A 26,578-nucleotide genomic window follows, 5' to 3' on the forward strand; every position below is an offset into this window, starting at 1 on the left:
ACTCGGCTGGGTATCTCGGTTTACCCTGTCAATCTCAGAGAGAGGAAATGTTTTTTCTGAATTCTTTACATTTGCCTCCAAGTTCTTTTCCATTTGCTCTTATCTCCACATGAGCCCAAGTTCAGTCTTCCGCCTTTCTCCTTGACCTTCATCTGATCCGTTACTTAATCTCTATCCTCTTTCGCCTTTCTGCCTGATGAAGCATATCTTCGCTTGCGTCAAATAAAGTAAGCTGTTTTTCATTTCTAACAGCCTCTTGTGCTCAGAGCTTGTATTACCAGAAATTTCTCACAGACCCTATAGTAGTCCTTATCTACGTGTTTCTCAAAACTGAAAACACAGCCTTATTATACCCCAGTAATACTCTAGCCCTACCGCTATTCACCTGGGCGACACTATTACTGTCTATCACATGAAGCATCCTTTACTTATATTCAGGTTGGGTTTTATTCATTTTTTCTATCCATTTCTGAACACAAATGTATTTCGACTTCAGTATTTGGATGTTTTTTCGCCGTCTTTTTTTTTAAACTGTCAGAAACTCCTGGGTGCAACTGTGTCTACTCTGGGTATGAGTCAGACAAAAGCTGTTTCTTGACTAAAGTGCTTAAAAATCTTGGTGTGCAATGGCTTCAGTTCAGACCCTGGAGAAACAAGGAAACCTACCTAATACTGCAGCCTGTCTGGCATCTGGTTTCTTTTCACAAAAGATGCCGCATTTGGCGAGTACTCACACTTTTGGGCACTCGCTTCAGACAGGAACAGACTGCCAACAAAACCTGATCAGCTGAGCATTGTGAGTGAGCCCTGAATGCTCTTACTTGATTAAAGCTTGAGACTGTTCCATCCGTATAGCTTTTTAAATCAATTTGAGGCACCTGGATTCTGCACGGGTCAATTCATAATGACTTTTCCTCACCAAAATAATGTCTCACATACAAATTGAAGATGTTACAACTAACACTTAGACTATGCTTACTGCGTGCCTGGGTCAGTTTTCCAAAATGCTAAATCTGTTAACTTCTCTGATCTCAACAGCCCTATAAGGGAGAGGTTATTATTCTCAATTCCATTCTGATATGAGAAATCTGAGACACAGAGACGCTATATAATCTACCCTGGGTCACATAGCTAGTAAATGGCAGACAAGGGATCTAACTTCAGGCACCCTGATCCCAGAGACCGTGTCACCGAAATGCCTCTCACACCTTCTCATCCACATCCTTAACTTAGGATGATTGCCAGTCTCATCCAGGCTTTCCTTTGAAAGCATTTTGTGCCCCAGTGATGGTCTTCTCGGCAGCAATGGTTCAGATACTGATCTCCAAAGTACCAGTGAACAATTAAAAGGAAACTACTTATGCACCAAAGCATTATGTTAGGCACTTTCATAATTATATACTCTCATTTCATCCTCCGGACAATACCAAGACTTGGTTATTATTATTTCCTGTACCAAGGGTTGGAGAAAGTCATCGAAATTTTGACTACAACTTGACCTGCGAGATAGACCTGGGCGGTGTGGGGAACATCTGCACACTGTACATGACTGAACCTAGTTAGGGTCTCTATATAAACTTTTAAAATCTGGCAGGCAGGTGCGGGGATCCACTCGTCTTGCTGCCCTTGTATGTACGCTGCCTTGGCTTGTGAAACCCACCACCTACCAACCTGGAAGGGCCTGCCTCTTCAGGGGCTGGTTTGGGGATACCCCCAGGAAGGCAAACTAACTGAACCTGCGTGAGCACAAACAACTAGTAAATGGAAAAGGCAGAAACACTCTGAGGCCTGTGCTCTTAACCACTCAACGACTTGACCTCCCCTCTTTTCTTCCCTTCCAACAAGCTCCAGAAAGGCAGCTCCCACCAATTCCTCAAAACCACTACTCTTCCTTCGGGGCAGGGGCCTGAGAAGGACCTTGCAGAACCCCTCCTCTGATTAGAGACAGAGCTTTCTGGGCCCGGATTTCAGTCCTGGCTCTGACACTATGTAGGACACTGAGGAAACCACTTAACATCTTCGAGTTTCTATGCCATTTTCGGCAAAATGGAGATAAACACCATCCACTTCACAGGATTACTGTGGAGGTTACAATATAATGTACGTATGTGTTCAAGTGCATCAGTATTTTTAATTATCATAATAATACTGAGATTTTTCAGCAACAAAACAATGTATGAGATGGGCTGAAGTGTATTATCCTCCTCCAGGGCAGCTGGAGTAATCCTTCAAAGGCCATTATCTTGGACCAATGGAGAAACTTTATAATGAAAACTTCTCTCACTTTTGAATAATCTTATAAAATTCTGATGTTCATCTACAAATCTAGGACTGCTTTTAGTTATGTGACTTGTCAAACCACAATTTCAGGAAAGACCTACATCTCAGAACCTTACTTATTAAACTCTAAAAAACTACTTTTTCAAGAAAACGTAGTGAATGGTAAAAACAGGGGGTTTGTGAGGAAGAGAAGTTCCTTATCAGTACTATTTGTAGGAAAGGAAATAAACAGTGGTTGTGATTAGAAAGGCCTATAATGAATGAATCTACTGGAAGATACATGTCCCAAAATATCAGAATACAAAAGAATTATTACTATTCCTCCATAAGTAGGGTACTGCAAATATACAGTCCAACTCACAATAAATTAGAAGGTCATATGTATATTCACTTAATCTGCCAAAACATTCATAAAGTTTAATGAAGTTAACTCTCAGCAGGAAGATTTGCTACTAGTCATTTAGTATGAATGAAGCACATGAAGAATGTTTGACAACAAACATCATGCGTTTTGCATTAGAACATGCCCACTAATTATAAAATATTCAGTTTGCTTAATTCTTTCCTTTATGATCAAATCAGACCAATCCAGGTCCGTGTGCTTTACGGTACCCACTCAGCTATGCATTCTTTCTGACACTTCCTTTATTTTGAATCTGTGCTAAATCTTGTGATTCGCCTGGCATATCAAAGCTCATATGTAGCCAAGGGATGAATCAAAAGTTGGTGCTTTCTGGCACTACCCAGTCTAAGTGCTTGGGCTTGGGTTAGCTGAAAGGCATGAGGCCAGTAAAAGTTGCCAAAAAACAAAAATACAGTATATTTAGCACTTACTGCCTTCAGGTCTTCATTAACATAAGTGTCATTCATTATAAACTCAGGATAGCCAACTTTTGCCAAAACAGCTCTTGCCTATAAGAAGGAAAAAGAAAAATGAGGTCAGAGTTTCAGCACTTAAATCATTAATAATCACACAATGTAGGACGCGATGTTCGTCTGAAAACTCTCGTTACTGAGTGTCTAGTAAATGCAACCCACTATGAAATGCAAAAAAAAAAAAAAGTAACTTAGTCCCTGCCCTCAATATACTGACAATACAGTGAATGCACAAACACATAGTAAAAATAAACAAAGTAAACGTTTCAAAAGAAACACAGTATTGTTATCAAATTCCTGCAGAGAGACTAATTCCTCATGAGGAAAATGCTTAACGTAGATGACCAAACTGAGACTTCGAGAATGGGTGGGATTTCAAAACACAAAGGTGAGAGGAAGGACACTGCAGGAGGGCACAAGGACAAAGACAGGGAGCTGGAAAGGAAGGTCACTGCACAGAGAGGGGCAGGAGATTTGTTGTAGCTGGGCTAGAAAGCACCAGGAGGGGAGAGGAGGAGACGAGGTAGGGAGACATGCATAGGAAAACTGGTTGGGGCCAGTTCATAGGGATTCCCGAATGCCAGGCAAAGAGTCTGTTATTTTCTTTTACAGATAGGAGAGAAGGAAATGTTTTTAGCAGGAGTAAAATGCGATGAGTCACCTTTCAGCAAGATTATCACGCCACACTGAGAATGATGGCTGGAATACCAGAAAAGATTGCAAGTAGGGGGTCCAGACTAACTTAAGATCTGCCATAACCATCCTTCTGACAGACAGAGTACTGACTCCCTGGGCTCTGTAGCATAAAGGGAATGGATGAAGGAAAACTTACCTGAGGCACAAGCAAGGAGCTCTCCACAGCGGGCCTGGCCAGCGATGGCCCCTGGGCCCCATCTACCGTCCCCCTCTACCCCGCCCCCCACCCCCGGCTCTATCAACTTGTATCAGAACACAGCCAAAACCCCTCCTTCACATGGAATCTGTGGCGGCTTTCACACCACCAGTGGCGAGTTGAGTAGTCGGAACAGAAACCCCGCAGCCCACAAAACCTCCAACATTTACTACCTGGCCCTTAGAGAAAAGGCTTGCCAACTCTGGCTCTGGAGAAACTTTACAGTTCCACATGAAAATGTGTCTCTTTTCTCTCCCTGGATTCTGGGTTGCACAAAAACAGAAGAGTGGCTTACTCCAAGAGTAAGTACCTGGTAAGGAGAACCTGCCCAGACCTCCACTCTCGCCCCCCGTGCCAGGGATGCCTCGTATTGCTTCTGTACAGCCCTCTCCAGTATCTAATGTTCTTTTCTTCTCAAATGGCCAGCACTTCAGACTCCTAGCAGGCCTGCCCTAGGGCTACTGGTACCCGAGACCGCACAAAACGGTTCCAGGGAGTTGATCTGCCTTGGGAACCCACCCCCACCCCAACCCACCCCAGCGGCCTTCAGCCAAAGACCGACTGAGGCAGGAGACCCGAAGTTCTGCTCCTTCGCCTCCATGAAGGACAAACCGTGAGGTCTAACTTGCCCTCCAGAGGTCCCCCGAACGATCAGGCTGTCTGAGACTTGCCCTGAAGTCACTCCCTGGCTGGCCTCCCCTATCACCTTGCTGCTCTCTCTCGGGAACACTTGCTGCACAACTCCTAAGCCACCTGCACGCGCAGCTTCATCTCCAGCTTGGCCTCCAGAAGACCCAGCGGAAGACATCAGGCAACCGCAAACACGTCGGCTTTATTCCAGCGCAGCAAACCAGGGACCTCCGCACACTGCTCCTGCAACGAGTTCTTTCCTGCAGTCCCTTTCCATTTTCCTCACCCATCAAAGAAATGGAACAAGATAGTATGTTTTTCTTCTCTTCCTTGAGATAATTCAAACATTAAATATCACCAGAAACCTGAAACTCAAGACTCAGAGAGGATTTTACAAGTGCCGCACGACCCAGTCATAATGGGTTTTGCTGTTGCAGACTCAAATACAGCACGGATCCAATCCTGCCTTCGAAACCCTGTGAGTAAAAAAAAACAACCAACCAACCCTGTGAGTGACACTGAAAGCCTGAGGTGACCCCGAGAGCAGATAGCTAGCCGTTAGGACTCTCCCCCAACACCAACACCAAACAATACCTCCTATGTCTGTAAGTTACCTGGTTTCAAAGCCCACTGTTTCATTTCCCTCATTGCACTTAGTTCCTCAGTGTCTTTTATAAGCTCACCACAAGTCACAAGTATAACCTAGAGCAAATAAAGAGCTCCTGATAGTTACCCCAAATGAAGAAAGAGAGAAGCTGAGTCATCCGCAACTGTTTTCTGGACACTGGTCTTTCTGGAGCATGCTGATGAATTATGCATTGTTTTGCAGACCTCACGCTCTGGGACCCCCACTGCACGGTGCAGCTTCACAGAATATATTACCTTCTACACTGTGCATGCGGGTCACTGAATCCTCTTTATTATTTATTTAGCAATACCATGACTCGAACAGAGCCGGCAGAGAGATGCAAAGAATCTCTAAATTCATCTCCCAAGGACACGCAGAGAGAATAAGGTGATGATACTAGTAAAACACGGCCAACATCTGGACACGGCGCTCTTCTTCCCCAAACATGTGCCTCCATTCAAACTCAAACGTCCTTCTGTCGGACAGTCCGGGGTCAGCTCCACGTCATCCCTCCCCAGGCCGTTCTACATTGTTCCCCGAGAAGCTTCAGAATTCCATCTTCATCCCATCCCACAGGGCACGGCTCCAGGTCAGCATCTGCCAGTGAGAAGCACTCACAGGAGCCTGGAAAGGCAGACAAGGAGACACCATTTCCTCACCTGCCATTGGCAGCGATGGGCAGACACAGACACAGAGGCCGCTGTGCCAGCAGCTTCCAGGCAGTCTCCTGAGGAGACCCCTTCTGCGAGTGGGAAGCTGCTCACTGGGAGATCGGGCCCTTCCCCCTCCGGCCCGCCCAGGGACCGCATGAGCTCCGAGTGCCTGTATTACACAGATTCCTGTTGATACACTCAGATGGGCATTCATGCTCCTGCATGAACTCTGATACACCCTTTAAGGCAAAGAGCGATTACTTCACTTCTTAACCTCTCAAGAACGAGATGAACAAAGCTCCAACAGTCCGCTGGCTTGCTGAATGGTTAAAGTATTGGTGGGAGGTCTGCAATTAATTACCCCCTGGGCTGGTTACATGGACAAGAAGGAAAGGCAAGAACCAGGGCAAATACTAAGAGAAGAGTGGAATAAACAGAGAAGGGACCGCATATCGTGTTCTGCAAGCAGTATTTCCGGGGCTGCTTGTGGCTGATCAAAAGCTCCCCAGTTTTCTGTAACCACTGCAGGCATTTCATCCCTTATTCCCACAAACTTCTGAAAAGGCACTGCACATCACAACCAAGCCTCCTTCCTCAAGAGGCTCGAGCCACTGCTAATCTTCAGTAACTCTGTGACCTTGGGCAAAGTACTTATTTTCTGAAGCAAATATGGCCTACTGTCTGCCCAATATCCAGTCTCCTTTCCTTCTCTTAGTAGCAGACCCCTATTCTGCTCAGAGTGACAATGGAGCAAACAAAAAACAGCCACGTCACCCAGCATCCTTTCCAGCTAGGACTGGCTATGGAAGGAGATTCTGGCCAATGGCACATAACAAATTCCCTGTTCCCCTTACAGAAATCCATTTTCTCAAAAGGACAGATTTGGGGAGCACCTGGGTTGGCTTGGTCAGTTAAGCATCTGCCTTCGGCTCCAGTCATGATCTCGGGGTCCTGGGATGGAGTCCCCAGATTGGGCTCCCTGCTCAGCTGGGGGCCTGCTTTTCCCTCTCTCCTTGCTCCTCCCGCCTGCTGATTCATTCTCTCTCTCTCTCTCTCTCTCTCTGTCAAATAAATAAATAATTTTTTAAAATTTAGTTCTAATACAAATATAATGAAAGAGAGTTGAAAGAAATACTGGAATAATAAAGGAACTCAGAAAGGAAAAGTTGAACCACCTAAATCAAGGGTGAGCAAACATTTTCTATAAATGACCACTTAGTAAATATTCTCAGTTTTGCCAGCCATATATATGGTCTTTAATCCAACCATCTAATTCTGCTGCTGTACCTAGGAAAGCAGCTGTAGATAACACATAAATGAACGGCTGTGTCTGTGTTCCAATAAAACTTTATTTGTGGACACTAACATTTGAATCTCAAATGTCTTTTATATACCATGATACATTCTTCTTTTGATTTCTTTAAACCATTTAAAAATCCATTCTTAGCCGTGGGCCAAACAAAAGTAAACAGCATACCAAATACGGCCCAAGAGTCATAGTTGGCTGCGCTGATGTACATTATTCGGTGAGAGTAGATTGTTCATTGAGTTGCCTCGATCGGTGGCACAGGGCCTAGTACACAGTAAGTGCTCAACAATGCTTGCCAAACTGATTCATGCGGAACAGTGGAGGGCAGGGGGCCTGTATGTGCATGTGCTTGCATTTTCAGCTACTTTGTGTTTCCATCTTGCTCCTTGCTATTACTAACATGTACATACAACTAATCTTAATCACTTAGGAGTTTATTCCTTGCTCTAAAGTCTTAGGGCTAGAGCTCTAAAAAATTACAATTAATTCTATGGAGACAACAGAGAGTTCATAAAGTGAGGATTATTACATTGACACAGAGAGAGAGAATAATCGCCACAAACGAACTCTGAAAAGCAAGGAACGTCGGAAGTGTAAAACACAATGTGATTTAAACACTCAAGTCACCCCTCCTCCCCAGAACTTTCTACAAGGTACACTACAATTTGACAGGGCCAGTGGCAAGCACGGAACAGAACATAATTCTGTTTTATTTGGCTGCAACGATGAAACCGTGTCTAATTTTTGCACAGATGACCAAAGTGATTTAAAGACTGCTTATGATGGTGGCTCTACTCCAGAATTTTCAAAGCCACTTAGTATTAAGCTGATTGGTGAAAAGCAAGATGGAAAACTCATTTTTTTTAAAGATTTTCACTTATTTATTTGACAGACAGAGATCACAAGACAGAGAGGCAGGCAGAGAGAGAGGAAGGGAAGCAAGTTTCCTGCCGAGCAGAGAGCCCCATGTGGGGCTCGATCCCAGAACCCTGGGATCATGACCTGAGCCAAAGGCAGAGGCCTTAACCCACTGAGCCACCCAGGTGCCCCGAAAACTCATTTGTTTTAATCCCCACTGACTTGGCTGCTGAGGAGAGTCAGGTAAATTCTCAAATGTCTTGCATGTGTTACATCAAAGGGATCACTTTAATCACTTAATTAAACAGCTTTGTGTTTCCGCTACCTAGTTAAGTCTCTTAGTCTCTTATTCTTTTTTCTTTTTTATTAATTTAACCAACATAAGAAAAAAAGGAAACTGATGATCAGCTGCCCTTCTACATGCAACTTATGGCTCGGCTTCCAAAGGCTCTGCAACAGCTCTGAAAGCTTCTGCCAGGCTTAAGCACAGCGAGGCCTCATTTTCTCTGATGAGTTCTATAATAACTCTTAACCATCAATCAAAACTCTGAGCTTTAAGCATATCCGAAGGTTCAGGAGACCGTAGGTGAGTTACACTATCCTTCAAAACAATGGCAGTTTTCATATCAAACAAACGATCGACTAGAGTAAATGGCTTGGCTGGAGATACTATCCTAAGCAGAGCTGATGGTATGGATGAAAATTAGCCCTGGGGAGCAGGCTTTCATATCCACTGGGGCTATCTGGATCCCACAAATAATAACAATACATTTATCTAAAAGATCAAATTTTATCTACTCAGTAAGGATGGCACTGATTTATTAGGAGTCGTGGGAAACTTGAACTTTGCAAATTGCTTTTGGGTGTGGCTCAGAGGCTCCTGCATCATGGTGCGCCCCTATGAATCAGAAGGCTTTATAAGTGCACGTCTCAGTAGGGATTTTACAAGAGCCGGAAGACAGGAATGCTCAGATTTCAGCTCTTCCGTCTTAAATCCTGCCTGAGTAATGCCCTGGTAGAGCAGACAATCCCCATTTCTTGCCAAACACAGACAATGTTCTCGGAAGCATTCCAAATCACAAACCAGCTCCATCTAGCCCTTTCCTTTCTCGACAACACCAACTCCATGTATCTTGGAGGTGGGCAGTCTTTTCAGTCTGGAAAAAGGAAACTATGCAGGCGTGGGTAAGCTATAATTTCGCCTGAATGACACTAAACCTTTCCCCAGGGTGTCTGCGTCGGTCCCCTGGTCTCACTTGGTGAGCGCTGCACCAACGGAGTGAAAGAAAGAAACCAACGTTCAGGGTTTTTTTGTAAATAAATGGAGCAGGGAACAGTAACAGAGGTAAGAACCTGAAACCATCTTATGATTAATCCATAAAACAACAATATCCCCCTTGGGGTGAGAAAGGGCATTATTACCTTAAAAATAGAGGTAGGTCTCATATACTCCCTTTAAAACTGGATAGGAGAGTAACTAGATCATACGCTTTAAAAAAAATCAATGTCTTTCTGTACTTTCAATCACATATAATAAACTGCTTACAAATTTTTGTAAATAGAACAGCTGCCAGACCTTCTCAAATGAAGATCCTAAGCCTCAATTAGCTAAATTCATTTGTCCAGACATAGCCAAGATGATAAAAGCCCAAGAGCTGGAACAATCTTATATTGTAGTTAGGCTTCTATATGGGCCAAAGTAAATGTTGTTTTTCTCTGTCTCCCCCATACAGGGCTCTACATCAGGTCAGCAAACTATAGCCTACAGGCCAAAACCAGCCCACCACCTGTTTTTGAAAATAGTTTTACTGGAAAACAACAAAGGGGTCCAGAATATGTCATCATGGCCTAAGAATTATTTTGAACTGAAGGCATTTGAGAATCATCCAATGCAGGAAGAGGCTTTCTCTGCACCGCTGTTATGTGCCTAAAAGCAGAGCCTTCTAGAAGAATTCCACTGTCATAAATCCCCTTAAAGGGAGGCTTCCTGACACCAGAGGGAAAGACTCCTACAACCAGAAGTGAGAACTTACTAAAACAAACTTTACCTTCCATTAGTTTCCCCCATATATTTCTCAGTCATTTCCTACCTTTCACTGTCCATTGAAATCCTAACCCATGCCCCTTGTTCTTATGGTATATAAGCCCTAAACTTTTAATGGGGTTTTGAGCTACATTTGAGCTACATTTTCTGTAAGCTCCCACCTACTTAAGGAATAAACTTTGTCTTTTTTTCTTGGTAACCTGTCTCTTGTCAGTTGAGTTCACAGGCCCCCAAAGACCAGACCTCAAAGGGTAGAGGAAAATCCTCTACAACAGCCAAGCTTCTTTGTTTACTTGTCTCTGTCCACTGTCATACTCCAGCTGCGGAGTTGAGTAACCACAAAAGACACCATGGGGCCTGCAAAGCCTGAAATATTTACTATTTGGCTCTTTGCAGAAGTAGTTTACCTCTTCAAGATAAAGGTTCCCAGACTTTTTCAGAACTAATAGTAAAGACAGCAAGGGTAAAATAAGGGACAAAGCATAAGTCTTTGGTCAATTTTGTCAAGATATAAACATGTGACTCAACTGTCATACTTCATCTTTTGTTGAGGTAAATACCTGAATTTTAAAACAGAGCCAACATAGGAATATTAACCCAAAGCAGGAATTAATACCATGGAAAAATCAAAGAAAAAATGCAAATAAATTATTAAAAATCATTTTCAAATGTCAAGATTCAAAGGGCTTAGAAATGCACAAACAACAGCTAGTCCCTAACACCTAACATTTAATCAGCTATTTAATCTTACTTCAATTCAAACTGGAGATGAACTTAAATAAACACATCCCACTCTCCCATCAACACTTCAACTGAGAGGGTATCGCGGTCATTCCTTCCCTTAAGGCTTACCTTGGACATGAACAATTCTCCACCAACATGAAAAACATTTCAACCACCTCCCTCATAATGTGGGGCAAAGGTCAAATGAGGTAACTTTGAAGAATTATGAAATCAGGCCAACATGAACTGTCATGTAGCTTTCCTACAAGAGAGGGGTGCTGTAAGGCCACTACCCAGTCAGATGGTGCATGCCTTTGACACTCTAGGCCTCTAGTTCAGGGCTTCTCATAAAGCTTTGTCCCCGAACCGGTGGCAGCAGTAGCTAGTCCTTGGTAGCTCGTGAAAAATGCAAATTCGTGGACCCACCTCAGACCTACTAAGGCACAGTGCCTCTGGGTTGCAGTCCAGGAATCTGCATCACTGTGAGGCAGGGTCTCTCAGCCCTGGCACCAATAACATTTGGGCCAAACTATTCTCATTTGTGGGGTTCTGTCCTGTGCACCGGGGGGTGTCTAGCAGCATCCCTTATCTCAACCTACTAGATGTCAGTAACGTTCCCCCTCCCCACGTCACAGCTGTGACCAAAAATGTCTCCAGGCCTTGACAAATGTTCCCTGGGGGTACCATACCACCCTGGGTTAAGAACCAGTGTGGGAGGGGATTCTCCTGCATGCTCAAGATTTTGCTACATTGCTAGATGCTTTAGACTGTGATATTTACCAAAGCTTCCAGACTCCCTTCTGAGAGCCCCTAATATATATTATCCATCCACTTCTTCAATATTCCTTAGGCATCTCACTAGTAGTCACCACTATTACGCCAGCAGGAGTACTTTATGAAGAAAATAACATGATCTTTCCCAACAATTTCTGAATGTGCCTCAGACACTTGCAACTCCACATAATTTCTGGCCAGTGCCACCCAAATCCCAGTGTGACAGGGGCAAACAATTAATCAACAACTGGAAAATGCTTTGCAACTACAAGTCAGGATACAATTATACCCCCAAGATCTCAGAAATGTTTAGATTAAAAGTTCTAACAACTTTTCTCTCAGGAACTTGGCAAAATCTATTTTAAGCACTTTGAAGCATCTAAAAACCACGTTAATACAATTACAGTTCACTGAAAAATTAGCATGCAATCCAGTTTGAAAGCTAAAATCACTCATAGCGGGGTGATATTCCATTTAATTATAAAGATTAATTCAACCTTCACTTATTTGTGCGTGTGCTTGGTCTTTTCATTTTTCAAAGAACACCCAAGATTCAAATGCCATCTGGCAGAATTGCCACACAATTGTCAGTGGCATCTATCAGAGTCGTGGATTTCATTTCAAAGTATTGATAAAAGGACAAGGGAGGGAAGGAGAAGAGGGAGGTGGAAGCAGTAGAAACTCAATGAAAAAATGAGGTTTTTCACCAAGTGGATAGGACTGTACCCCTCTCACTTTCTTTTGTTCCACCTGCACAAATGATCCCAAATAACAAGTCCTGCTATCCCTATTTTCTAGGTTTTTTGCAAGAGCCAGGTAAAGATTGAAGCAGTGTTGTGAACAACTAGTGTGAAATCTAATTATGACACCCACTGTGTTTTTCAAAATGTATGTTATAACTGCCTTAAAATTTGGCCATAGTCCCATGGCGATTAAGACTGACCACTTCATCATATCACCCATTCAAAAGTCAAACTTTTATGGAATGACTAACGATTGCCAAATAAGTACTGTAGACTGGAAAACACCTTTCTAAATTTTTAATGAGCTGTAACATACACAAAGTACATAAATATTAAGTGCACAAATCAAAAAAAGTTTTTAATGCACACACAGGCCTGTGTTAGTACCTCCAAGACAAGATTTAAGACATTTATAAGCACCCAGAAGTCTCCTTTGGGTGTCCTGCCAGTCAGTAACTCCTTTGCCCCAAGACAAGCACTATTCTGACCTCCACCTCCACAAATGAGTTTTGTCTGTTCTTGAACTTCAAACAAACTGTGTACTCTTGGTGTCTGTCTTCCTTCACTCAACAGTACATCTGTGAAAATCATCCATGTTGTTGTGTCTAGCAGGAGCTGAGATAGAGAGTTTAACAAACTGCATTCCTGTCCTCAGGGAGTTCACAGTTGATCATATATGGAGAACAAAATGCAGAAGGAAGGGAAGGAGAGAGGGGAAGGAAAGGAAGAAAAAAAACACTACAAGAATGTAGAGGATGGATGGGAAGGGATGGGAAGAGAAGAACTTTGTGAAAAGGTCACCTTCAAAGAGGAGATCTCAGAGCCAAAAATGAATTAATAACAGCAGAAATAACACTTTTCATAATAACAAAAGTAATGCTCTTTATTGAACCCCTACTATGTGCCAGGTACTGGGTTAAAGGCTTCATTTCTTCATCAGATCTAAATTTTACCTCAATTCCACCAGGTAGGTATAGATCAGTCCATGTCACAGCTCAGGGAGCTGAGACTCAGAAAGGGTAATTAACCTCCCCAAGTCCTGATATTTAAGGGCCAAAACCAGCCTCTTAACCCAGATACATTTAGCTTTAATCTGACTTCAAAAAGCCCATGTTTTCCCAACATACACCACCTTCTGAGGAGTGAAAAATAGTATCCTATTATATGGATATGACTCACTTAAAAAAATCCAAATGAATTGAAAATATGTAATATACACACCTCTGCACCAATAACCATATTCAGCACACCCAGACAAATAATCTTTTCAGCTACAAGAAAGACAAGACGCATGTAAACAGGGTTCAAGAATACCTTTAAGAAATTTCCATCCATCCCTAAAAATCAAAGTAATGAACTTTTGGTTCTGGACACCAATAGAACTAAAGTTTCACCAAGAGCCCCTAGCAGACCAAGAGTTGGCCAAGAGGAGAGGTCAAAACAGAAAAGGAAAGGCAAGAAAGTATTTCTAGGGGTGCCTGGGTGGCTCAGTGGGTTAAAGCCTCTGCCTTCAGCTCAGGTCGTGATCCCAGGGTCCTGGGATCAAGCCCCGCATCAGGCTCTCTGCTCAGCAGGGAGCCTGCCTCACCCCCTCTCTCTGCCTGCCTCTCTGCCTACTTGTGATCTCTGTCTGTCAAATAAATAAATATAAAATCTTAGGAAAAAAAAAGAAAGTATTTCTAGTAGAGAAAATCAGAGCATCTATTCTTCAGACTAGTCAAGGTAATGAGACCAAAGAGATTTCACCAGTAGAAGGAAGGTTCTAGGCAACAGGGACCCAGCAAGAGAAGGTTATCAATCTCCTGGAGGAGATCCATCGGCAAAGAACCACCATGAAAAATGGTCTATCATGAGCATCCCTGGCCTAAAGAATCCTGGCCTTTTTCCTCCCGTTTTGAAAGAGGAGTAACATTTCTCCCTTTGGGATTTAAGCACTGTCATAAAGACAAATGAGAGCCTGTTTCAATTTTGAACCAATTAGTTTTTTTAAAAGATTTTTTTATTTGACAGAGAGAGATCACAAGTAGGCAGAGAGGCAGGCGGCGGGGTGGGGAGCAGGCTCCCCGCAGAGCAGAGAGCTCCATCCCAGGACCCCGGGATCATGATCTGAGCCAAAGGCAGAGGCTTTAACCCACTGAGCCACTCGGGTGCCCCATGAACCAATTAAATTTAAAACGTTCCTATAAGGGCGCCTGGGTGGCTCAGTGGGTTAAGCCGCTGCCTTCGGCTCAGGTCATGATCTCAGGGTCCTGGGATCGAGTCCCGCATCGGGCTCTCTGCTCAGCAGGGAGCCTGCCTCTCTGCCTACTTGTAATCTCTCTCTGTCAAATAAATGAATAAAATCTTTAAAAAATAAAAATAAAATAAAATTAAAAAATAAAACGTTCCTATAAAAGGGCAATGATCTCAGCTCAGGTCTGGATCTCAGGGCCATGAGTTCAAGCCCCACATTTGGACCAGCTTAAAAACAACAACAAACAAACAAACAAAAAACACTTTCCTAAAGCTCAACCCTAACTAGCTTTGGAGTTAGAAATGAAAAAAAAATGCACCATATGCACCATTTGGACCTTACCCCAAAAGCCCATGAGATGGAACATTCTGTTCCACATTTGGGTCCTCCAAAACTCACAACTTGGTCCTGCACTGTCTGTCTGTAAGAATATATCATCAGCAGCGTGTAACTTTCTGCTGCCAGAATAGCCAGTCAGACCTATGAGTAGGACGTACGTCAATGTAAACTGCGTGGGTCCAGGTCCCTTGTTGCTCTCCACCTCTCTGAAACCCAAAGTACCAGCCTCTGTCCCTTGAGAGTAAACTCCAGGGGTAAGTGGCAGAAGACAGATAAAGGGACTGAAATCCCTCACAGTGACTCTGCCTCCACAGTTCAGCCGTGGTTATTTATTCTGGATGCCCATGGGTCACATTTTGGAACAAATTTTAGCTTTGTTTTGATCTACCTCTGAAAAGGCAGTCTAGGGAAGGAAACCAGAAAGGCCACCTATACTCAAGGAAAGCAATGAGCCACAGCCAAGGGACCGTGTGCACTGTTTGTAAACAGCAGCCTAAATGTCATCATCAATTATTCATCATTCAACAAAGCAAATGAGTAACCTCTTATGAAACCACTTAATTCTTACTCGAGATTTGGCCCAACGAGAGGAAAGCAGCAAGGTGTTGGTCAAAAACTTGAGACTAAGAAAGCTCTAGACCAGGTCGCCACTCCTTGGCCTGCATGCCCCATGCCGGCTGCTGCCCGGTTTTGTCAGTGAAGTTGTGTAGACACAACCACAGCCATTTCCACATGTTATCCACGGTAGCATTCACGCCACAAGAGAGAACTTGACATGGCCTGCAAAGCCCAAAATATTTCCTATCTGGCCTTTTACCTGAAAAGTTTGCCAACTCCTGCTCCATACTTTCAGTCCTCAGAGTGTGGTTCATGATCCAGGGCCGTCAGCCTCATCTGGGAGCTTATTAGAAATGCGGGATCCCAGGCTCCACTCCAAACGTACTAAAAATCTGCATTTTAACAAGGTCCCTAGGAGACTGGTGTGCACATTCAAGTTTGAGCAGTAAACTCTAATAGGGCTCTGCTTCTCAAACTTGACTGTCTCATTATTGGTAATAAATAGCCAAGATATGGAAACAACCTAACTGTTCATCGGCGGATCAATGGATAAAGATGTTGTGATATACGTACATACAGGGGAGTATGATTTAGCCATAAAAAGGACAAACAAACAAAAACCCAAACTCATAGCAAAAGAGATCAAACTTGTAGTTACCAGAGGCAGGGGATGGGGGGGGAGGGAGGAATTGGGAGGAAGGTTTCCGAAAGGTACAAACTTCCAGTTGTAAGATAAATACTAGGAATGTGACGTACAGCATTATGAGCATAGCTAACACTGCTGTACACTATATAGGAAAGCTGTTAAAAGAGTAAATCCTGAGAGTTCTTATCACAGGCAAAAAATTTTTACTCTTTTTTTTTATTGTACCTATATGAGATCATGGATGTTAACTAAACTTATTGTGTTCATCATGTCCCAGTACGTGTAAGTCAAACCATTATGCTACACAGCTTCACCATGTATAGTAATGTCTGTCAATTATAGCTCAATAAAGCTGGACCAAAAACAAACAAACAAACAAACAAACAAACCTTGGCTGCTTATGGCATTCACCTTGGGAGCTGATTTTTAACTACTGATGGCCTAGGTCTGAGATGACCCCAGGATGAAAAGTTTGCGGGAGCTTCCAACTCCTCCCAAGGTCACCCACAGAGCTCTCACTGTCATTAGACACTAAGAGGGGACACTCAAATAAGCAAGCAATTGTTGGGGGAGGAGGCTTGGGAAGAAGGAAAGAGGAGGAGAGGAAGAACTATTTTTCTCTTCTATATCTTCCTCATTTCAAAAATATTCTCTCTGTACTTTCGAGTAATTTTTAATGGAAATCAGAAATTGCTTGGAACCAATGACAGGACTTCATTAGAACAGGACTTATTACAGATGTATACAAACTGCTTTGCCAAACCATAGCTTGCATTTTCAAAAGCCTAGAAGAACTAGTCAAATTCGTCCATAAACTCATAAATTCATTTTTATAACTAAACATTAAAATTAAGCAAAGTCTCTGTTTCTGTGGCCCTAAAGGACGCAACTTCTGCACCATCCTCCACTTGACTCTGCTCTGGGACATTCAGCTCATTAGTTTAATCCTTACAAACCCCTGGTCAGAAACTCCATTAGTCACCATCAGTGCTGGGAACACCATAATATACCAAAGGCAGATGATCAGCCCCCTTTACCTTAGGCCACCAAGGACATGGAGTGAGGCACAGCCTTTGCCAATGCCAAGAGTCTTTGGTTATGGAATACAGGAAGTCAGTGTAAGGAGTGTCTATGCTGAAAGTTAATTTTATTTACTAAGGAAGTCAATGTAAAACTGAAAAAAATAATTTGTTTATTAGAACGGGGTTGGGTTCCTGGTAATTTAGTCCAACTCTGGCCTCTAAAACCTAGTAGGAATTTCTTACACCTGTGGAAGAAGGTCTGAACAGAATGAGCTTGAGTCCTTTCCCCATCACAGCTCAATAATTAGATTACTCAAATAATTCTGTGAGAGAGAGAGAGAGAGAGAGAGTGTGTGTGTGTGTGTGTGTATACACACACACATATATTGGTCTTGAGCTAAGAAAAAGAAATCAGTCAATAATAAGAAACAACCTAACCAACCAAACAAGAAAATAGGGAAAAAAATTTAATGACACTCGGTGGTCAGGTGTTAAAGACAGAGAATAAAAATAGTTCTAAATTCTCTAATATAAACAATGAAAAACTGAACACAGAAAAGAGAAGCAAAGGATAGTGATTCCAGGTAGGCAGCTTCCAAACATGGCTGCCAACAACAGCTCCTGTCTTTGTATGCTCACACTGCTCCTCAACCCAAGAGATGAAGTCCCTTCTAGGGATTGCCCTGGTCCCCAGCTTTGACCAAAAGCATGTAGCAAAAGAAAGCTGGGACTTCTGAACCTAGACCTTAGAAAGACTCACAACTTTGGCTCCCCCCCCCCTTGGAACCCTTAGTTTCCATGCCACCCTGCTGGAGAAAGCAGCCAGATGAGGAACCGTGAGGCACCAGATAAGAGTGAAGGAGCCACCTCAGATGCCCAGCCATGACCAGTCTATGAATGCAACTGCACGAGACACTCCAGGCGACCCCTCTAGAAGAGCCATCCACCTCGGCCCCAGGAGCCCCAAAGAATCATGAGAAATAATAAGATATCTTCTACTCAAAGCCAGGAAGTTTGGGGGTGATGTGTTACACAGAGCACTGCCGTGGGTGAGCCATTCTTTCTGCATGAAGAAAAATAAAACCCGCTCTCTTCCTTCTGGCAACTGGCCGACGCAGAGCCAAAAGGAACAGTAAATAACTCCAAAATCTCCTATGAGGAATCAATTGTTCCATAAATTCTTTTTCTTTTAAAGGAATTTTGTTTATCCAAAACACCAAGAAAGATAATATTTAAAATAAAGACAAAATTTAATTTGCCAAGTTGCCAGAGCTTCTATCCAAATAATTGGGTAATGCCTTTTTTTTCCTAGCACCACTTCCCCAGACTTCTCCAAGCCCCAATCATTACCTTTTTTCCCCAGTTTCACTCACGCTTTTTTCTCTTGGTGTTGGGTTGTTTCTCTGGCTCATAAATGAGATTCTCTCAGAGGTGGTTTTGCTGTCATGCCCTCGGACTGCCTTTGCCCAGCTATGCTAGGGTCGAGAAAAATGACACCTCAAAATGCCGAGCTAAATACAATTTCTTTCTCTTCACCCATTTTCCACTATCTGCCTGTCCGGTCCTTGGGTTATTAATGGAACTGACATTCCCGTACAACTGAATGAGCGGGACCCGTAGCCAGATAAGAAGGGAGCCACTGACAGCAGCAGACGCCGCCCCAGAGACAGCAGATAAGCGGATACGGCAGGGCTCTTCGTCTCATCTTGGGCCAGAGAAGAGCATCACAAAATGTACACAAAGAACTTGAACATTCCTAATGAACTCTTTTCCCATTAAAGTAAAAATCAATATATAAAACGGATTCCTTTTCACTATGTTGTACACCTGAAACTAACATAATACTGCGTGTCAAATATACTTCAATTCAAAATACCAGTTTTAAAAAAGTTTTTTAAGTGATTCTTTTTCTATCAAATCAAACTAAATTTCTAACATACCCAATTTGTATTTGGACCAAAAAAGGATAAACAGAGACATTAAATTTCTCCCACTCATCCCAAGAATAAAAGTAACAAATATTTCCCGTAATATTTAAAATGCAGCTCTCTGCTTTGGGCCTCTGGAATTTCATTCCAAAGCTCTCATGGCATTTTCCCAACTGCTTTCAAAGTCCTACAACCAACCAATCCCTCAGCCAAAAATAATAACTAATAAACTCTTAAGAAATAAACATTTTTACAGTTCTGTATTCAAACCATTAAGGGTTGCTGATATTGTTAAATTTTTTAAATACTTACTATTCCAACTTTCATCTTTTAATATAGTTCCATTGTTCCACATTGTTCAAATCAGTTCTATTTCTGGACACTATCATAATTTTTTTCATATATGGCACGGTCATACACTAGTTTTCAAGATTCATTTATATTCTTTTTTTTTAAGGCTCATTTATATTCTTGATGATCAACAGGGAACACAATGCTTAAGAAATCACCAAAAACCATACAGTGAGTATTACATGTATGTCCACTGACATGAGCTAGTGCTCATCACAAATGAAAATTCACATAAATTTCTAACTCCAATTTATGCAGATTTATTATTGAAACTCTGTATTTCAAGTTGGTAAGGAGTCTCTCCTCCACCAAGAAAAAAAAAATCAATACATTGCTCATAGGTGGAGAAACTAATTAAGGCACGGATTTATAATTGTTCAAACCAGTCTGTGATTAAACAGAGCTCGAGCATTAAAGAGGATATCTTGTCATGCCAGGACACAAAGACACTATCAGAATCAACTGGAGTCACATCAGAATTCCCTAAAGGGAAAGCTTCGGGTTGGCCAGTATGGGGCAACTGTGCTAAAAAAAAAAAAAAATAAGACAAACAATCAAACAAGTCAAATACATAAAATTCCCTGAATTTATCTAGACACTTTTAAAAAAATTGCTTTGTACTTCCTGAGAAGATGGCAGGGTAAGAGGAGCCTAAGTTTACTCCTCCCACTGAGAGAACTAGATAACACCCACATCAGTGTAAATAACTCTGAAGATGGCCAGAAGACTAGCAGAACAGACTCTCCACAGCTAAATATAAAGAAAAGGCCACACTGCAGAGGGAGGAGGGGTGGAGACACCATTGGAAACTAAGTGGACCCGTGGGAATTCTGCAGGGATAATGTGGCACACAGAGGGGAGAAAAACACACCCTCACACAAGAAACCCCAAGTAAGGGAAACCCCATTGGGAAGATGAATCCCCAAAACCTGAGATGCATAATCTTTCAAGTTCTTCCAATCAGAAAGGCTTACCACCTAGAACTTGAAAAATCAGTGGGCTCAGCTCTGGGAGAGCTAGGCCAGCAAGAGGAAACTAAGTCCCCACCCTTAAAGAGACAGCACAACAGTCCACAGGGATACAGCAGAGAAGCAACAGTTTGGAAAACACATGGGAAGTCCAGGAGGGAGATTAGCTTCCTAAACTCAGAGCATATGCTAGAGGGGCAGGGATCCTTGAGAGACTTCTCCATGAACAAAGGAACTGGCAAGTGTCATTTCCCACCCCTGCCCTCCAGGCTAGATGCACAGAAACCTGTGGGCACGAGCAGAGAACCAGTAAGTGCTCCCTAACTTGCTAACAGCACACTCTGCCTCCTCATTCTGCTGCAGACATGCCCCGTCCAGCCAGGTCTCAGCTCCATGTCCCCTCCCACAGCGAGACCAGCTCACGATCCTTGCTAACACCATGTGCTTCTTCCCTACTTTCTACTGATGACAGACCCTATCCAATATGCCCTTGACCACAGCCCATCCAATGAGATGTCACAGGCCTGGCAGGGTAAAAGCAGCTCCAACAGGTACCACTAGTGACTCTTCCCCACAGAGAGGGGACGATAACCACACACACAGCAGCCCAACTGCCCCAACACTGGGTGGGAAGCCCCACCCACCAACAAAAGCTTCTCAGGGCCAGACTCATCGAAGGTGGGGGGAGGGGAGAGAGAGGAGGGGGGAGAGAAAGAGAGAGAGAGAATTCCAACAAAGTAAGAAATGAAAAAGGATAAATAACAACCAGCAACACAGAAATATAAAGGATTGTAAGAGAATATTATATAAAAAAAAAACAACTGAAGCCAACCTAGAAGAAATGGTTAAATTCCTAGAAACCTATAACCCCCCAAAACTGAGTCAGGAAGAAACAGAAAATTTGGACAGACCAATTACCAGCAATAAAATTAAAGCAGTAATCAAAAAATTCCAACAAACAAAATTCTAGGACCAGAGGAGTTTCCCCTATTTATTCCACCCAACATTTAAAGAATTTTTAACACCTATCCTCAAACTATTCCAAAAAAGAGAAAAGGAAGAAAAGCTTCCAAATTCATTCTAAGGCCATTACTACCCTGACACCAAAACCAGGTAAAAACACTACAAGAAAGGGGTGCCTGGGTGGCTCACTCAGTTGAGCATCTGCTTCGTGGTTTGGGTTCATGTCATGATCTCAGGGTTGTGGGGTGAAGCCTGTTTGGGATTCCCTCTCTCCCTCTGTCCTTCCTCTTCTCTAAAAATAAACGAATAAATAAAAACACTGCAAAAAAAGAGAATTATAGGCCAATATCTCTGATGAACATAGATGTAAAAATCCTGAACAAAATATGAGTAAACTGAATCCTACAATATATTTAAAAAATGATCCACCAAAAGAAAGTGGGATTTAGTCCTGGGGTGCAAGGGTGATTCAATATTCACAAATCAATCAACGTGATACATTGCATCAACCAGGGAAAGGATAAAAACCATATGATCATTTCAGTAGATACAGAAAAAGCATGTGACAAAGTACAACACTCATTCATGATTTTAAAAACCATCAACAAAGGGCACCTGGGGGGCTCAGTAGGTTAAGCATCTGCCTTCGGTTCAGGTCATGATCCCAGGGTCCTGGCTTCAAGCCCTGTGTTGGTCTCCCTGCTCAGTGGAGAGTCTGATTTGCCCTCTCTCCACCCATTCCCCCTACTCATGCTCTCTCAACTCTCTCTCTCTCTTGCTTACTCCCATTCTATCTCAAATAGATAGATAAAATCTTAAAAAAATAAAACCTCAAAAAAGTAGGCTTAGAGGGAACATACCTCAATATAATAAAGGCCATATATGAAAAACCCACAGCTAATATCATGAGAAATGGTGAAAAACTGAGCACTTTTCTAAGATCAGGAAAAAGACAAGGATGTACACTTTTATTCAAAACAGTACCAGAAGTCCTAGCCATAGCAATCAGACAAGAAAAATAAAAGGCATCCAAATTGGTAATGAAGAAGTGGAACTTTCACTATTTACAAATGACATGAAACTACATAAAGAAAACCCTGGAGACTCCACCAAAAAACTACTGCAACTGATAAATGAATTCAGTAAGTTTGTAGGGTGCAAAATCAATATACAGAAATCTGCTGCATTTCTATAAACTAATAATGAAGCAGCAGAAACAGAAATTAAGAGAGTCCATTTACAACTGAACCAAAAATAAACTTAACCAAAGAGGTGAAAGACTTTTACTCTGAAAACTATAAAACACTGATGAAAAAAATAGAAGACAACACAACAAATGGAAAGATATTTCATGCTCATGGATTGGAAGACCAAATATTGTCAAAATGTCCATACCATTCAAAGCAATCTACAGATTTAATGCACTCCTTATTAAAATACCAATCGCATTTTTCACAGAACCATCCTAAAATTGGTATGGAACCATGAAAGCCAAACCAATCTTGAAAAAGAAGAACAAAGCTGAAGGTATCACAATCCCAGATTTCAATATATACTACGAAGTTGTGGTAATCAATACAGTATGGTACTGACACAGAAAAAGATACACAGATTGATGGAACAGTATAGAGCACCCAGAAATAAACCCACATTTATGTGGTCAATTAATCTTTGACAAAGGAGGCAGAATATGCAATGGGAAAGAGATGGTCTCTTCAACAAATGGTTGGAAATGGTATTGGGAAATCTGTCTGGACACCTACTTGGAGAAGAATGGAACTGGACCACTTTCTTACACCACACACAAAAATAAACTCACAATGGATTAAGGACCTAAATTTAAGATCCAAAACCATAAAAATCCTAGAACACAGCACAGACAGTAGCTTCTCTGACATCGGCCATAGCAACATTTTTTAGGCATATCCCCTCAGGCAAGGTAAACAAGAGAAAAAATAAAGTATTGGGATTACATCAAAATAAAAAGCTTCTGCACAGTGAAGGAAACAATCAACAAAACTAAAACATAATCTACTGAATGGGAGAAGATATTTGCAAATGACATGTTCAATAAAAGGTTAGTATCCAAAATATATAAAGAACCTGTACAACTCAACAGCAAAAAAATTAAAACAATCTAATTCAAAAATAGGCAGAGGACACAAACAGGCATTTCTCCAAAGAAGACATCCAGGTGGCCAACAGACACATGAAAAGATGTTCAACATCACTCATCATCAGGGAAATGTAAATCAAAACTACGATAAGTTATCACCTCACACCTGTCAGAATAGCTAAAAACAACAACATAAGAAACAACAGGTGTTGGTGAAGATGTGGAGAAAAAGGAACACTCATGCTTGGCTTGTGGGAATGCAAACTGGTGCAGTGACCGTGGAAAACTATACAGAGGTTCCTCAAAAAATTCAAAATACAGGCACACGGGTGGCTCAGTCAGTTAGGCCACAGACTCTTGATTTCAGCTCGGGTCATGATCATGATCTCAGGGTCTTGGAACTAAGCCCCATGTCAGGCTCCTCACTCAGTACTGAGTCTGCTTCAGGAGTCTCTCTCTCCCCCTCTGCCTCTCCCACAATTTGCACACAATCTCTCTTATTCATAAATGAATGAATGAATGAGTGAATGAATGAGTCTTTTTTAAAAACTCAAAAAAGAATCACTACAGTAGAATCCAGTAATTCTACTACTGTTCATTTACCCAAAAAATACAAAAATACTAATTTGAAAGGATATATGCACCCCTATATTTACTGCATTATTATTATTATTCACAATAGTCAAATTATGGAAGGAGTACAAGTGTACATCAACAGATGAATAAAGACGAGGTGGTACACATATACAGACACACACACACAGTGGAATATTATTCAGTCATAAAAAAGAATAAAATCTTGCCATTTGCAACAACAGGGATGGATCTAAAGAGTAGTATGTTAAGTAAAATAGGTCAGTCAGAGAGAGGCAAATACCATATCATTTCACTTATATGTGGAATGTAAGAAACAAAACAAAAAAAGACAAACAAAAAACAGACTCTGAACTATAGAGAGCTCTGGTGGTCACCAGAGGGGAGGTAGGTGAGGGGATGGGTAAAACAGGTGAAGGGAATTAAGAGTTCACTTACAGCAATAAGCAGTGAGCACTGTATAGAATTCTAGAACCACTGCAATGCACACCTAAGACTAATAGAAAGAACACCATATGCTAACTATACCGCAATTAAAAAAAAAAAACTGCTTTGGCACCTTTGGAGATATTAAGGGACTGACTCATTATACAAATTAATAAAGACAGATGTTTTTGGTGTCTTTCAGCAGTTTACGTCAGTATAAACTATGCATCGGCATATTTGAGTTGCTGATGAGAGGAAATCTTTTTTTTATAGAATTCCAGCTAATAAATGTGGACAGAATGACAGAATCTGAAAATCACTAGTTTCAACACTTACTGATCTCACGTACCTAGGCAATATTATCAATGACCGTGAAAATAATTAGGACAGTGGTTTTCAGCCCTGACTGCATATTTTTATCTCCTGAGGAGCTTGAAAAACTGCTGACACGCCGGGAAGTCTGGATGCCATTGGCCTGGGGAGCCACCTCAGCATCAGGATTTTCTTAAAAGCTTCTTAGGTGATCCTAAGACACAGTGGAGAAAAAAGGATTCCCACCTGAGGCGAAAGGTTGATGGGTGAGTGAAAACGGAAGGATCGGGCTGACAGCACCCAAACCCACGGACCAGGCTTCTCGCGAGCAGCTTGGTTGGCTGCAAGAGGAAGCTGACAGCACCGCCCCCCCCATGGCTTCCTGCCAGAAGAAAATCGAACCTGAATCTTCTCAAACCTCTAGATTCCACTAACAGGAAATGGAAAGAACAGAAGAACGCGTTAAAAGAAAACACTAGGATACAATCAGCCAAATCAAGACTGCTCAAAACTCGACCTGACCAATGATACAATTTTTTCAAGAAATACATAATTCACAGATAAAACAGGAGTGGGAGCTCTTAACATTTTCGAAGCCTTGAAAGATGGACCTATGAACTGCAATATGTGTACTCCATTTGGATCGTGATGTGAATCGATGTTTTAAAAAAAATAAACATTTTTTAGATAATTACAGAAAACTGTACACGGGCTACCAATGAACAAGGTATTGTTAATAAATATTGTTGGGTATGTTCACAGTTCTGCACTTAGTTAAAAATACTCATCTGGGGGAGACACATGATGAAATGTTTTTAGTAAAATGTCAAGGATTAGCTTTTGAATTCTCAAGCATAAAAACAGGTGGGATGTGGCGTGTATGACTTCAGAATGGCAAACACTGGTGAGACTGGTGGGGGTGGCCGAGGAGGACCCGGGGATTTGTTAGGTACACTCTGGGGCACATCAAAAAATTTAATAAAACATTTAAAATTTTTGAACTGAGTCAAAGTCACTAAAAGTCCACTCTGTACCTCCATGCCAAAGAAAGCAATTGAACTGGCATCAGCTTTTCTTTCCCAACTTTAAGAGACTGTAATGGCACATCGCATTATTTGGTGAGGAGGGAATAAAAGGCAACTTGGAGGTAGAAAACAAAAACGTTATCTTACTAACACCGAGCATCTGTTCTCTGCCAGTCACTGTGCATACCTTACTTATCGGATCCTCCCAAGCACTCTGTGAAAATGGTAGTATATTTGTTCTCATTTCACAGGGGAAGAAACCGAGGTCCTCAAAAGATGTGCATCTCGTCTCTGTGTTTGCCAGAGCCATGATCCTTGCTAAGGTCTGCCCAGTGGCCACAGAAGGGAGTGCCAGACTATGTCAGGTTCTAAGCTTCTAATAATCAACCAGCCAGCCATAGTTCTTCCCTTACAGGGGTCACTTCTGCTCAATAATTCTCTATTCTGGTGTAAAGTTTTCTAGTTATGAATAAACACTATGACGCTATTTCAAAAGCTCGGAGAAGACATGAAAGACTTCACTATCAGAAATGTTTTTTAAGAAGCCTATTCTGTAATTCTCTTTCCAGGACTAAAAATGAGGAAATGGATTAAAAAGGATGAACTTTACAACACGGGTGAACCTATAAACATTATATTGAGTGCAAGAAGCCAGACATAAGAGGTCACATATTCTATGATTCCATG

General features: G+C 42.0%; 1 protein-coding gene across 2 annotated transcripts in view; it reads right to left on the minus strand.

Moving 5' to 3' along the window:
* PHEX (phosphate regulating endopeptidase homolog X-linked) overlaps window positions 1-26,578 on the minus strand; it is a 205,416-nt gene that overhangs the window by 70,077 nt on the left and 108,761 nt on the right. For both annotated transcript variants that reach the window (XM_044234827.1, XM_044234828.1), the window contains exon 13: window positions 3,115-3,192. In XM_044234827.1, coding sequence (XP_044090762.1) covers window positions 3,115-3,192 — 78 coding nt within the window. The remainder of the gene's footprint in view (window positions 1-3,114; window positions 3,193-26,578) is intronic.

The sequence above is a fragment of the Neovison vison genome, chromosome X (genome assembly GCF_020171115.1).
Source record: "Neovison vison isolate M4711 chromosome X, ASM_NN_V1, whole genome shotgun sequence".
Classification (NCBI taxonomy): Eukaryota; Metazoa; Chordata; class Mammalia; order Carnivora; family Mustelidae; genus Neogale; species Neogale vison.